A 15,744-nucleotide genomic window follows, 5' to 3' on the forward strand; every position below is an offset into this window, starting at 1 on the left:
AGACCAAGTAGGATTAGGGATTTGCTCCAGATTCTTTTTGGTGCCAAAAAGAATAGGGGACCTGAGACCCATTTTGGATCTTAGCCGTTTGAACCTTCATGTAGAGAAGTCCAAGTTCTGTATGGTTACGTTACAGTCAATTCTCCCATTATTAGGGAAAGATGTGTGGATGTGCTCCATCGACTTCAAGGATGCTTACTACCATATAAAAATGGCAGGGCATCCAGAAGTCACCTACGCTTCCGGCTGGGAGCCAGTCATTTTCAGTTTCACGCCCTGCCCTTTGGTCTCACCACAGCCCCCAGGGTGTTCACCAAATGCATGGCAGTGGTAACGGCTCACTTGAGACATCTGGGATTCCAAGTGTTTCCGTACCTGGATGACTGGCTCCTGTCTGCCACCACCAGGCATCTACTACTACAGACCAGGGACGCCACTATTGCACTGTGCCAAAGTGTGGGAATCACCTTGAATTGGGAAAAGTCTGCATTGTTGCCCTCGCAGCATGTTACCTTTATCAAGTGCCAAATTAGACACAGTGCTCATGAGGGTTTTCCTGCCAGAAGAGAGGATTCAGATTTTACAGCAGCAAGTCTACTCTCTACTACCACTGAAGAAGGTCAAGGGAAAAGTGGTCCTCCAGTTGTTAGGGACTATGGCTGCCACGATTATGCTAGTCCCTCTTGCAAGACTTCACATGAGGATTCTTCAGTGGCTACTTTTTGCCCAGTGGTCTCTTCAGCACCTTCCACTTTCCCACTTTATTGTAATAACCAACAGGTGCAAGCAGGGTCTGTGCTGGTGGCTTCAGACCAGCAATCTCAACATGGGTATGCCTTTTGTTCTTCCTCCTCAGATTGCCACTGTGACCACAGATGCCTCCCAGATCGGGGGGGGGGGGGGGCATTATCTCGGCAGGACTGTCCAAGGCACGTGGCAGGAACACTTGATCCATTTGCATATCAATGTCTTATAGATGAGAGCGGTGCTGTTAGTGTTGCAAGCACTTCAAAGCTTTCTTCCTCATGGGACAATTGCAATCCACTCGGACAACATGTCAGTGGTCTGGTATCTGAACAAACAGGGAGGAACCAGGTTTTATCCCCTTTGCAGAGAGGCTCTTCGAGTGTGGCAATGGGCAGTATCTTTCCAGTGCTTTCTAGTGGCAATGCACATTCCGGGGAAGTCCAACATGATTGCCGACAGGCTGAGCAGAGCTATTATGATGCCTCACGAGCGGTCCCTGAACGAACAAGTGGCAGAACGGATTTTCCGCAGATGGGGTCAGCCTTGCTGCAATCTATTTGCCAGCCCCCTCAGTGCCAAATACAGCAGCTGCTTCATCCTTATTCCCCTGGAAGGGGAAGCACCCAGGGACGCTCTAGTTCACGATTGGCCCTCCGGTCTTCTCTAGGCCTTTCCTCCAATTCCCCTGATAATGAAGGTTATTCAGAAAGCACAGTCTTTCGGAAGCAAAATGATACTGATTGCTCCACACTGGCCTCGTCAGATCTGGTTTCCTTTTCTTCAACCTTATCTAAAGGACAAGCCGTGGATTCTGGACCCAGAACTGGATCTGTTGACTCGTATGTCAGGGCAGTTCCACCCCCTCCATCCAGACCCTCAGGTTGACAGCATGGCTGCTCCAATTCCTTCCCTAGTCAGGCTTCATGATTTTTCACCGGAGGTGGTTCATATTCTGTCTTCCTTCCACAAGCCTTCTACTAGGAAGATTTATTCCAGTAAATGGAAGAGATTCTCCGTTTGGGCTCATGAAAGACAGATTGATTTCTATACAGCTCCCATTTCATCAGTTTTAGAGTTTCTATCTCAACTGTTTTAGTCAGGGATCTGCTGCGGCAACTATCAAAGTGCTGTTGGCAGCCATTTCTACTTTTCATGTTGCTAATGAACCCAATCTAATGGCACGCGTACTTTGTAGGGCTTTTCTCAAAGGGACGATGCTACTTCGACCTGCGATCTTTGATCCTGTTATGCCATGGGACCTTAATTTTGTGCTACAGCAGCTTACCTTGCCTCCTTTTGAGCCCACAGCAACCTGTGACATTAAATTTTTGTCTTGGAAGACACTCTTTTTTGATAGCCATCACTTCGGCTAGGCGGGTCTCTGAACTCCAAGCTTTATCAGTCCGTCCCCCTAATTTGATATTTCACAAGCATAGGGTTTCGCTAAGACCTAATCCTTCCTTTATGCCTAAAGTTGCTTCAGTGGTCAGTCTCAACCAGTCTATTGAGTTGCCTGTGTTTTTCCCTGAATACTCTAACAAGGCAGAATTTATGTTTCATCAGCTAGATGTCCACAGACAATTACGTTTCTATTTACATAGAACAAAAGATTTTTGGAAATCTGATCAACTCTTTGTCTCATTTTCAGACACTAGACTAGGGACTTCAGTTTCCAAAGTAACTCTGTTCAGATGGATTTCTAGCTGCATTTCCTTCATCTATTCTTCAAATGGCAAGGAATTACCCTTTAAGGTAAAGGCTCACTCTACATGTTCGATGTCTACTTCTACTGCCTTTCAGGCTAGGATGTCTATGGATGATATTTTTGCTGCAGCTACTTGGGCATCTCCTCACACCTTTATTAGTCATTACAAATTGGATGTGGTATCAAGGGGCAGATCCTCATTTGATTCCACAGTGCTCCGGAGTATTTTCCAGTGAGCTACCCAAGGTCTAGGTGCTAGGGACGCTGTCCCACAGGTAAGAATGTAGGCGAGATTGGACTACATAACATCAAGAAGTTATGTACTCACCATAACGTTTGATGTATGTAGTCCATCTCGCCTCACATTCTTACTAACCCCCCCCCGGAGGACCTAGAGGTCGAGTCTCTGGTTTCAGCACTCCTCCTTGATATGTTGAGTTGGTTCTTCCTCTCAACGTGTTTGTGTGTGTGTGTATATGAGCTTGCAGCAAACAAGATCTGGGGGATAGGCGCATTGCAGCATGGGATACCTCTTAGCCATGAGCCAATTGAAGACTTCGAGCTTGAGTATTGCCAAGTCGGAGCTGAGGTTCGGCTCCGAACCCACGAGTAAGAATGTGAGGCGAGATGGACTACATACATCGAATGTTATGGCGAGTACATAACTTCTTGTTTCTGCACATATATTCTGGTTGTCCTGAATAATGTAAACTGAAACAGTCTTTATTTGACCTGTCTTCTGTACTCAGACTCAAGTGTCTGTATTGTAGCTTCCATTCTAAAATGCTGGATATTTAATCTTTTCTGTATGTCAGGTCAAACTAACTAACCGACATCCCTAACTGTATCTGAAATATATTTTAATAATACCAAAACCATGTAATGCTTTACATGCCTCCTTAGCCTTGGTTACCAAGCCTGGTCTTTATGTAGCATTCCATTTCTATGTACATTTTTCCCTTGAGAAAGAAACAGAAAAAGTCTGTAGCCTTCCCTTGGGAACTATTCGCTCTCATGCTTGAACAGCAGGGTTGTTTTTTCCTTTTGCTTAACTGTCTTTTCTAAAATGTATGCATAAATGAAACACAATTCTGGCACAACATTTCTAGGCCTATTTTACCTTTTAGTCTGCATAATGCCTAATAACTACTTTAAAAATGGAAGTTCTTAGTTCAACATATATGATAGAATCAGCCTCTACTCGGTTTGCTGTTACATCCCCCTGAAGCATTCTCTGGTCTTCTGCCATGATGGTAAGGGAGTTGGCTCACTGTCATTAACATTTGTTTCACAAAACCACCCGGATTCACACAGATGTGGTCTTCCTTTCTTTTATTTGCGTTTTAACTTAAGACTACATATATTATGCCATCATACTTTCGGTGTTTAGGCTAAATAGGAGGTCAAAGCCAACATTTAAAGGGCCAGTTCTCTCAGTGCTGGTAATTGTTCCATCCACTCACCACAAGTGCTCATACACCCCCCCCCTTTCCCATTTTCCATGAATAACTAGTTTAAAGAGAAGATCTGGCCTATTACAAACGGTTTCCTTGCCTGTGGGCTGTGGTACAGATTGAGGTGGAAGCTATTTCTTCAGGCCCTCTTGCAGATGATATTTCCTTCAGGGAGACTTTGAATATCATGAAAAACCTATTTAAATGGGGCTGCAAGGTAGTCTTGGAGTTCCAAGAAGCAGTATGTTACTCTACTGGGTATGGAGGAACTGAAGCCTCTCTTGGTTCCCCTATTCAGGTGATGTTCTTTGTGTTTCACTGTTGCAGTCATTACATTTGGGAAATCTGCTGGCAGGTTGCCCTCAGTCGGCCAGAATTCCAAAGTCTTGGGTCCTGCGTCGGTTGCGTTCTCCTCTTCCATGACGTCAGGTTGTCAGGGGTATAAAACAAGCAGCCGACGCCATTTTCTTTAGTCTTTCTTGCTGTGCGGTGCCCGACGCAGAAGCATTTTGCAAGTCCCGGTCAGCCGACTCCTGAAATATTCGAGTTTGAGTTTCAGAACCGAAGTCTTCACTAAAGCTAAGTACCCCGTTGGGGAAACTTTTTTCTTGCTCCATATCTATGTCAAAATGCTGACTTTGCAGCAGCTTCTGTCCATGCTGGGCAAGAATGCTTGGCTGGTGACATTAGACCTAAAAGAGGCATACCTGCATGTACCAATAAGGCAATCGTGCAGAAGATACCTCAAATTCAAAGCTGGCTTAATGCATTACCAATTCTCTGCACTGCCCTTTGGCTTATCTACTGCACCCCAGGGTCTTTACAAAGTGCCTGGCACCAGTAATTGCTTTTTGCAGACAAAGAAGTATACAAATATATCCTTACTTGGACGACTGTCTCATTCAAGCAGAGAACAAGGACATTCTTCTTCAACACCTGGCATTTGTGAAAAGGCTTCTGACATGCCTAGGGTTCACAATAAATGAAAAGAAATCACAACTGGTACCCTCTCAAAAGATAACATTCCTGGGTGCAAGCTTGAATACAACTGCCCAGATGGCTTACCTCACGCCAGACAAACAAAGGCAACTTGACTACTTACTTCAAACTGATGGCAACAAAAACCCAATTATCTGCAAGACAAACTCTGCAGGCTTTGGGCTTCATGGCATCCTGCATCCTACTGATTCCATATGCAAGACTGCATATGAGGAAACTTCAATGGTACCTAAAAAGTTTATGGAGTCAACATTGTCACAGTCTGTAAACAATGATTCCTCTCATTCCCTGCCTAGAACAGGAGTTTCTATGGTGGACAAAGGCATGTCACCAAAACATGGGGCGGGCCTTCAGTCTACCCCCTGCCAGCCAAACCTTAACAACAGACGCGTGAGGTTATGCCTGGGGGGGCCCACATGGTGGAAAGATGCATTCAGGGCATATGGACCCCAAAACAAATGGTTTCAGACTTAACACAAATTCTTGCATAAATGCTTCAGCACATACAATTCAACATACAGAGTTAAGTTGTAGTACAGTTTCAACCAAAAAGAGATGCTAGCTGTTCAAAATGCCCTGACAGCCTTCAAGGACTTACTTCATCCAGGACAACTACTAATAAAGACGGACAACACCACGGTTATGTGGTATATAAAGAAGCAGGGGGCACACACTCATAGCCCCTTTGCAGATTAGCCATGGCACTGTGGGACACAGCTTTGACTTACCAAATATATCTTCAAGCTCAATTCCTGCCAGGAAAACAAAATACTCTGGCAGACGATTTAAGCAGAAACCTTATGGGCCCTCACGAGTGGAAACTAGATCCACAAGACTTCAGCATAATAACAAAGAAATGGAGGAGCCCGGACATAGATCTATTTGCTTCTCCTCAAAATTATCAATTAAAAATATCAAAATTATCAATTAAAAAGATTCTGCACAAGGACTTAGTCACAGACAAGCATGGAAAGTGGAAGCCCCATCCTTCATTTGGAAAAACCTATCAGTTGATGCCTTTCCTCCTCTGCCTCTTCTTCCCAAGGTCCTACTAAAAGTCAGACAAGAGAAACCAAAGATGATACTAATTGCCCCGGACTGGCCCCGCCAATCATGGTACCCAATCCTAAGGAACTTGTCTCAATACCCAGCTTGGACCTTACCTCAAAGACCTCAACTACTGTCCCAGCAAAGCAATCGGATCCTGCACAATCAACTCCACACACTGAACCTGGCAGCATGGCTGATCATGTAGGCATACAAACAGCACCTTTCAGTAAAGCTGTGATGGATGTCATTTTGGAAGCCAGAAGGCCTAATACTAGAAAATCTTATGCTGATAAATGGAAGAGATTCTGTGCTTGGATCGAGCACAAGGAACTGATACAGCAGAACCAAATATTCCTCAGGTATTACAATACTTGATTGAGATGCTTGACAAAGGCCTATCTTTCTCATCAATTAAAATCCATGCCTCTGCCATTTTGGCTCATTACAGTACAGAGCCACCAATCTTTTCTCATCCTTTACTAAAGCAGTATCTTAGAGGAGCCAAAAATTTAAGGCCTCCTAGAAGATCACCAATACCCGCATGGGACCTCAATTATGTGTTGGAAAAGCTCACCCAGCCTCCATTTGAACCAGCTGCTACTGCTGATATAAAGTTCTTATTATGGAAAACAGCTCTGTTACTAGCAATTACTTCAGCAAGAAGAGTCTCATAGCTGCAGGCACTCATGGCTGTGGAGCCTTTTATCATATTTTACCCAGACAGGGTGTCTCTGAGGACAAATCCTTCATTTATGCCTAAGGTGGTTTCCAGTGTGGCTCTTAACCAAACTATTCATCTGCCAACCTTTTATCCAAATCCGCAGAACAAGGGGGAGAGAATTCTGCATTCCTTGGACATACACAGACAGCTAAGATTCTACTTGAGCAGGACTAAAGCTCTACGAAAAACTGAGCAATTACTAGTGTCATATGCTGCAGGATCAGAAGGAAAGACTATTTCAAAGCAGACTATTTCAAAGTGGATAAGCCACTGCATTTGCTTCTGCTACTTACACCATGGCAAACCTGTGCCCAAGGGCATTAGGTCTCATTCCACGAGAGCTGCAGCTACTTCAGCAGCATTTCTCAGAGGAGTACCAACCAAAGACATTCTAGAGGCTGCCACTTGGAGTTCTGTTCACACATTTAAAAAGCATTATCATTTGCCTCTCTACTCTTAAGTCCAGGGCAGGCTTTGCCACTGCAGTTCTGCAGGGCCTTATAGCCGCACCTAATGTTCATAGGTTCATAGGTTGGTACTAGGCTATCAGCCCTAGGGCCTATACAAGCCTAGCCATAACAATATGCGTCCTTCTTACTCTCCCCATCATGTAGGGTTTGCGCAGATTTATTGCTCAAAGAGGTCGAGAGGTATGGTCCGTACATATGTACAGTAACAAGCCATGACATTTGTGTAATGTACAACTGCATACCTGTAGTCACAACATGTCCAAGAAAATAATCCCCGTATGAATGAATACAGGTAATAGTCAAATGTGAATGGGAACCCCCCCCCCTCACCGTGGAGTATGGACCGTAACAACCCCACCCATAATATGTACAGCCAACAGAATAAGCTCCTGATAGGTGCCCAATCACATGTGTCTATAAATACAGGTAAAATGTTCATAATAGGGAGATGCTCCCTGTCCACATGCTTCATCTGACATTTGAAATCGGCCAGGGAAGTTCCGTTCACCAGGCGGACAAGCCCATACCGAGATCACTAGATGAAGACCCTGACCCTAATGCTGTTTAGCTCCAGCCTCCCATCCATAACTTTGGGATTCTACCCAAATGTAATGACTGCAACAGTGAAACATGAAGAGCATAGTACAGTCGTGTACACTTACCATAAATGTAGATGTTCGAGTGTATTCACTGTTGCAGTCCAGGTTACCCGCCCGCCATCCCCCTTTCATTCTGGAGTTTATCTTTCCTTCTCTATCTTCTATAACCTATGTGGTGTGTTTGCTTGTAGATGAAGGTAAAGTTTGTACTGATGCATGTATATATATATGTGTATATATATATATATATATATATATATATATATATATATATGTATTCTTGCTACCTTTTTGGGGGCACCTGACATCTGGGGCAAGAAAAACTAAAGAAAATGGCCTCGGCTGCTTGTTTTATACCCCTGACGACCTGACGTCATGGAAAAGGAGACAGCAACCAACGCAGGACCCAAGACTTTGGAATTCAGGCTGACTGAGGACAACCTGCCAGTAGATTACCCAAATGTAATGACTGCAACAGCGAATACACTCGAACATCTACATTTATGGTAAGTGTACACAACTGTACTTTCTCAGATGACTCTGAAGTGCCATTCTTGAGAACTGTCTCCCAGATGCCTACTTCTAAAACATCTTCATGAAGCCTTATTCAAAAAAAAAAATAGTCAGGATCTACCGGGTTTAAATAGCTTACAGCTCCCTGTATAAGAATCCAGTGGTAGACCCAGCAGTCATATCCTTACAAATGGTAGGGGGTTCTAAGCAAGCTCCAGTACTTATTACTGTCTCCAGTGATAAGAAGAGAAAATTCTCCGACCATTTGACATGTGGACCTGCAGGACACTGGCCAGATGAAACCCACTGCATCCTTCCTGGGTTTAGGCATTCATGGTTACTTCTAAAAATGCGCCTTGGTGCCATGTTCCCAACTCAAGCACCCAGAAGACCGGACTAGACCAGTTCTTTAGAGTGGAAGATAATACCAGGTACTTACAGAAGAGTAGTTTAGCAGTTCTTGTGGTCATCTTGCTTATAGCAAGAAGGTATACAAGACTGACATCTATCAATAGAGTGTTTACTCAGGATGATGTCTTAAAGCAAATGGATATGAGGATTAATTCTGTAGAGGACATCACTCAGACTTGAAACTGTGTAGACCTCACATAATATGAAAGACTTTGCCTTGAAATGTGGGTAAGATGATGTATGATGCCATAGCTGCATCGCTCAGGGCTGCTGCAACTGAAACTGTTTTAAAAAGGCACACGGGGCTGAGCATTAAACTGCTACCTGAAGAAATCAAGAGCCAAGTCCCAAATGCCTCTTTGACAAATATTGACATTTTGGCCCTCCTGCAAATAAAGATTCAGAAGTGCAAACAGAAAAGTTTATTGGGAGACCTATGCAAATGATGGGCTAATTCTTCACTGACCTTTACCAAAAAAGTGTAAGTTGCCAAAAAAGAAATGACCTGTGTACAACAAACAAGTGTGGGGTTGCCAATTAAAAAAATTACCTTTAGGAAAAGCTGCAGGGAAGATACAAGCTAGGGCAAATGGCAAGAAAGAAGAATGGACAGTGGACCTCCTAGGAATTTGTCATTTTGCAAGGCAGACCCCACTTCCTCATCCTTCCAGTCACTATGTCTCCCAAAATGCTAGGCGTAAGGTTGAGTTTCTTCACAGAGCAATGGTTTGGTGGGACATCAGTTGCCATAGTAAAAAGATACTTCATACCTGGCTTCAAGACATCATTCTGCCACCTCAAAGAGAAGGACCAGTGGGATCTCAACCAAATGAGCAGCATGTCATCATGAAAAAGATGCCCGTACTTGACGCTTTCTAAGTTTTAAAGGAAACCTGGAAGACGGAAACCATCATAGTAGTGTTTGGCTGCACTGTGGCCCTGTGGTACATCAGCAGGCTGGTGAGCAGACACTCAGTTGTGCAGACTAGGCATGAAAGCTTGGGACATAGCACTACAGTATAGCCTCCTCTTAAAAGTAGTGTACATCCCATCTTGGGAAAATGGGGCCACAGACTTTTTAAGTAGATCCTCAGCCTACCCCATTTGAATGAGCTCTGAAGTAGAGGACCTTCAGATGTGTAACCCAAGTCTACACAACACTGTGGAATTATCTCCTTGCCACCCTGCAAAATTGCCAGATGAAAAGGTTTTATTTCAGGCTGCCTTGCCAGGAAGCAAGGATCACAGGCCCACTCTTTCTTTGGGAACAAAGCACTGTTGTATGTATTCTACTGATCCAACTTTCCTCAGAGTACTTGTGGAGGCCAGTGTGGACCAATCAAACATGGTGTTTATTAGCTCTCTTTTGGCCTAGACAGCCTCGATTCTCCCTTCTTGTCCAGCTTAGAAAAGGGGAATCCATGATGCCCCTCAAACAATGTAAACTCAATAGGATTAGTAGTCTGGTACACACCAATATAAGTAGCCTTTGTTTGATTGCATGGAGTATAGGGTCATCCTCCTATACTGGGTCGTCTGTGATGCAGATGTTCTTGGCACTCTAAAGGAGGCCAGATGGCCTAATACCTGGAGACCATATTTGGGCAAATGGAATGAGATTCTTTTTACAATGTCTAATTAACTAGAGTCTACCAAAGAGAGCCTGTATTCAACAGGTCATTAGCTGCTTAAGTTTACTTTCTAATACACAGTTGACTTATGCTTTTCTCATCTTCTACTTATTTGACATTTCAAGTTGCTTTTCTATGACTTGCCCTTTAGTTTCCCTTTCAGTATCTAAAATTTTCCTAAGGTACTCTTCTTGCAATGTTAACTTTCTCTTGCAGAAGCTAACACTACTATCTTTTGCACCACCAGGTGATTAGGATAAAACTTTGTCCCAGAAAACTGTTTTCCTGCTAAGTGTCACTTCTCCAAGGAGAGTATCTAAACTTAAAGTGATTGTAGTCTGTAAACTGTATACTGTTGTCTAACAACGCAGAGAGGCCTCAAGACCCAGTTGTTCCTTCATGTCCAAAATTGTGTCCGACAGATGTAATTCTGTTCTGATGTTGCAGTATTAGTATGGGGGTGATCCTCCACCCCAAGCATCCCAACGTCCGGCCACTATATAAAAGTTTTTAGCTACTGCATGTACATGGGATGTTGCATGCATGACTTGATGAATGTCAGCCATAAAAAAGATATCTGCACATACAATCCTGAGAACTTCTCTGCCTACATTTGAAACACTTGACTCGTATGTTAGTCTGCTGCCTGTTTCTGTTTTGCTGCTTCCAGCTTTCAGATAAGTGCCCTGTTGTGGGATACATTTTTTATTGCTACTGTCTTTTTTGTTTAATTCATGTCATCCAGGAATGGCAAGTGTAGGTGTGGAAGGCAAATACCACATAAGGGCAGTCACGATCTGTCTCTTTTTTGTCTAGGCCCAAATCATGACCACCGTTCCTGTGCTGTTTGTCAGGCCTTAGTCCCAATGACCTTGCAAAGCTGTTTTTCGGCTTTGAGTCTTTATTTAGAGAGCCAAAATTTGAAAAGTCTAGCTAAGGACGGTTGACCTTTTCATTTATTTTAGACAAGATAGGCAAAGAAGTGTCTAAGCAACTGTGTTAATATCGATTGCAGACTGCACAGTGTTCTGTAGCAATCATCATGGAAAAACTCTTTAGACTTCCAAGTAAAAGGTCATTCATCTAGAGCATCACTAGCACCTGCAGCCTTTTTCATATGTATTTCTTTGTAACAGATATGAAAGACTGCCACTTAAACATTCAGCCATACATTTTCCAGACATTATTAGCCGAAGGCCTACTCCAGAAACAGAGCAGACTTGAACATTACTGCTACTGCTCTGCAAGTATCCTAGCTCCTCCGTTGTAAGACTGATGTCAGGATCATTACTACTTTAGCGTTCTTCCATTGTCTGTGAATAGTGATGCAGCAGTGATCCCTGCAGTGAGTGTAATCCAGACGTGGCTTTTATGAGCAGTAAATGTTGAATCCAGGCTTCACTGCTACAGTAAGGACCCCCCCCCCCCCCCAGGTATATCCAAGCACCTGAATTTATTTGTTGAATAAATGATGGAGTGGAGCCTACCTATCTCTTCCCTTCTTACTAATCTTCCTGAAACTGAAAATGTACTAATTGGAGGACTGTGTGTTTGTGTCAGTATGGTCATTTCTAACCCTGGAAGAGAATATACTGCAGATACACTTGTTAGTGCTAGAATGTTTTGGGTCTCACAAGAAGAATTAAGCATGGTACAAGCTTCTGTTGATTTTCTACATAGCATTGGACTAATATCTGCACAGCGAGGAGGAGATCACCTCATTAGGGGTACGGCCAAAGTAATGGGAGTTTGGCGAGTTGAAGATGGATGTTTTCCTGTGGCTCTTTTGAATGTTTATGAAAACTCCCAAAGCAGTGATACCTGGGCTCAAGTATCTACTGATATGCTTAGTCACAGCCGCATTCCACATTTAAACCTTGTAGGAAACCAATTCCTCTCTAGTGTGACCTTAATTTTATGAATGTTAAACTAACTTGACCCTTTCTAAACCAAGGCTGTCTAAGATCCTGTAGTTGTTATCCTGGAAGATATCTGAAATATAAGCTTTAATGTGAGGAGCCTTGTAGAGTCTTCCATAAGGGCAAGTTTAGTTCAAGGCACAAACTTTCTTTCATGCTTATTGGTCTGCGTGAGTTGGAATTCAGCCAAGCCTATTCAACTGTACATTTTCTATCCTAACTCCCAGTGTAATGGAGAAGAGGATACTGTGTATCACTTGTATGTAGATAGCTAAACCTTTTTATGTCAAGAACAAAAGACGTTAGGCAGCCAGACAGGGGGTAGACTAGTTTCTAAGCAGACCCACCTACAGACTGTGATAAAAAACTGACATTGAAGGAAAGTTTCCCTTCCTTAGGGTTAGTTGTGGAACTGAGCGATAAGCCCTTACATTACTCCACTATATGTTCAAAGGTTGAAACCCAGCGAGCCTGTACAAGGGATGATGAGGTTTAAAGTAGAAAGCTCAGAAAAATTTGTGATGGCTTCCCAGATGACAGAAGTAGAGGAAGAAAATAGCAAAAAGTAGTAGTGAGATCTGCTGTTTCATAGTCAGGCTGTTTTAAAATAGTGAAGGCAAAAAAACTGTAGTACTGTATGTTAGGGGGAATCCATCCGCTGAAGAGTCTGGTGAAGCCACATCTTCTGTCTTTGGTAGACATTTCCAGTACAGATGTACACATCTGTAGCACTGATAATTGTATATCCAGTTCTTACGGTGAGTTATCACACAGCTGTACTTTATTTCTGCTTATGTTTTAATTCAAAATAAATGCCACATCTATGATTTTATTTCTAAACCTGCAGCACAGGAGTGTGCATTTCTGTTCCATCTTTTATGTTCCATTTACTAGCTATACTCTGTAGTAATTGTTTGTCGGGGTATGCATTGTAAATTAAAAGAAAAAATCTTATTTTTTCAAAGGGGGAACTGAAGTAGTCACAGACAGTGAATTTCAGAACGGTCATTCAGTAGCAGGACTACTTGAACAGGGTGGTATCGGTAGACTGCAGAGAGATAAAATGGTTTACATGGCTGTTAAAGATGCGTCTCAAGAAGATGAAGATATTGGTAAGACTGGAAAAAATTACTTGAATGGGACTCTTAAAAGTATGTGTTATCATTATTTCCAAAAAAATGTATGCACAAAGGGTAAATTTGAAAGTAATCTTTTTTTTATGCTTTCTGTATTTAACTGTCTTCAGTCATAATGTGAAATTATTTGGGTCTTCATCTGTGTTTTATTGTCTAGCCTTTTGAAGTTGCTAATGCAAAGGACTACAAAGCCAGTATGGTTGTAATATATTTATTTGCAAGTGTGGATGATTTCCATTTGTTTCAAGCAAATCATACTGCACCAGTATAGCAGACTGTGCTTTTGATTTGCAGTAAAATGTAAGCTACATTTGTAAATAATTGATGCCAGTTTTACAGAGAGGTCATAAATCTACTACCTCTTCAGATAATTTCAGAATATGTCATATTATAGCAGAAAGTCAAAATCTGTTTAGCTGCAGCTGCATGCAAAATGTTTTGTAATTTGTAAGCCTGCATCAAATCATTTAACAGTGTCTTTTGATGGCATTGCTGTAACTTTATCCCACTTTAACCATATCTTAATTTATCATGCTCACCATCCATTTTATTATATTTAAAACTTTCAGAAATGATTATTACATTGTTAAATGCAGACCAATGTAGTTGGTTCTAATTATGTGTATTCTGTAGTCTTTCGTTTTACACTGGTGGAACTTGCTAGTAATATCCATGTTTTTGGCACTTTAGTTACTCGCTCAATTTTTTTTTTTTCATTCAGCACTTGCACTTCCTGCTTACTCCTTGGAAAAAGACTGCTGATGCTAGAATAGTCATCATATTCTATATAAGATTCATCTTTGCAACAAGTCATCTGTGTCGTCGATCTGAAAAGCATCAGATACTGCCTTTCGTTTCTGGTAGTCACCATTCCCTTGTGCTAGATATTGCTAGTCTTAAGATGATCTTCAGTGGATGTCTGCCTGAATCTGGTAGCACAGTTTGATTTTCACATGGGTAATTGGCTAGACTTAAAATGGCCTACAAGGGCAGTTAGCCTAGTACAAACCTATGAAACATAAAAATATTTTGTCATTCCAAGGGGATCCAGTATCTGACAGCCTGGGAGGACATGATTGACAGACCACTATGATTTGTCAGGGATGGCCTTCATCTGTCTCCCCTGGGCTTCAGGCTTCTGGCAACAGCTCTTGCTTTCCCCATAGTGCCTTTTTCAGGCAAAGTTATGAGGACAAACTTGCCAACGTGAAAAATTCTTCTAAACGAAATTTAAAGGTCATGCTGCTAAATGCTAGGAGTCTTAACTTGAAACTGCACTCATTGCAAGCATTCCTCACCCTGGAAGATGCTGACATTTGTGTAGTCACTGAAACCTGGTTCAAAGCTGCGGAGAGCACTCCAGCCTTACCAGGTTACTTGTCCTACCATATTTTCAGACCCCAAACAGAGGGCTACAAAGCCAAAGGAGGTGGAGTTTCAATGTTTGTCAAAGACTTCCAGGCTAGTCAAACAGTATGACGCACTGGAGACACTCCAGATGCAGTTAACTATTGACAAAACATTTCAAATCATAGCTAGCTACAGGCCCCCAACCATGACTCAGAAGGCCCACTCCACCTATCTGGACTTACTTGAATCCATCAAGATTAAACCCTCCACCCTGATCCTGGGCAACTTTAACTACCCAGCCATAGTGTGGAAGACCTATTCTAGCTCAAACACGAATGCGCAGAGATTCCTCGACTTTGCCAATGCATTGGCTCAGCTGGTCAAAATATCCTGGACCTGGTACTAACCAACATGAGTAGCCATTGTAGCACCCCTACAGTGTCATCCTCCTTAGTAAGATCCGACCATAAAGCAATCACTTTCAAAGTCACCATCTCCCCTGAGCAGGTGCCAAGTTGGAAGCAATCTCTCCTTTGTCTGAACAAGCAAATAAGGTCACTGATAAAATCCTCTAAGGCTGACTTTGAGTCCAAATTGGCCAGATCCACTAAGGACAATCACAAGGCTGCCTTCACATACGTCTGCAATCTCAAAGGTAGCTCCCAAATCTGCTGTGAAGTGGTTGTCAAGAGTACCACATATACAAACGCCATAGCCAACCTGCTGGCAGACAAGTTCAGTGAAAACTTCACCCCCCCGTCCCCCCCTATCAGTAAACCAAGACATCCCCAGCACCTGCCCCCCTCCTCTCATCACCAGGGAACAGGTTATTAATGCCCTCTCAGAGGCAAAAAATACAGCTTCCATGGGACCTGACAACATCCCTGGCTGTGTCCTACATGAACTCAGGCAAGAGCTCTCAGCACCACTAGGCACCCTGTTTAACCAACGCCTGTGCACCGGCTTTATCCCAGCAGAATGGAGGACAACCATCGTCATCCCTCTGCAGAAAGGTGGAGCATCCACCGACCCAGGCAGT

The 15,744-nt window shown here is 42.9% G+C and overlaps 1 protein-coding gene across 3 annotated transcripts in view; it reads left to right on the forward strand.

Moving 5' to 3' along the window:
- Nucleotides 1-15,744, forward strand: part of ZNF711 (zinc finger protein 711) — a 1,503,904-nt gene that overhangs the window by 1,093,125 nt on the left and 395,035 nt on the right. For all 3 annotated transcript variants that reach the window (XM_044057135.1, XM_044057133.1, XM_044057134.1), the window contains one exon: nt 13,185-13,331. In XM_044057135.1, the coding sequence (XP_043913070.1) occupies nt 13,185-13,331 (147 nt within the window). The remainder of the gene's footprint in view (nt 1-13,184; nt 13,332-15,744) is intronic.

Source organism: Protopterus annectens, chromosome 15.part0 (genome assembly GCF_019279795.1).
Source record: "Protopterus annectens isolate FY-2018-M chromosome 15.part0, PAN1.0, whole genome shotgun sequence".
Taxonomy (NCBI): domain Eukaryota; kingdom Metazoa; phylum Chordata; order Ceratodontiformes; family Protopteridae; genus Protopterus; species Protopterus annectens.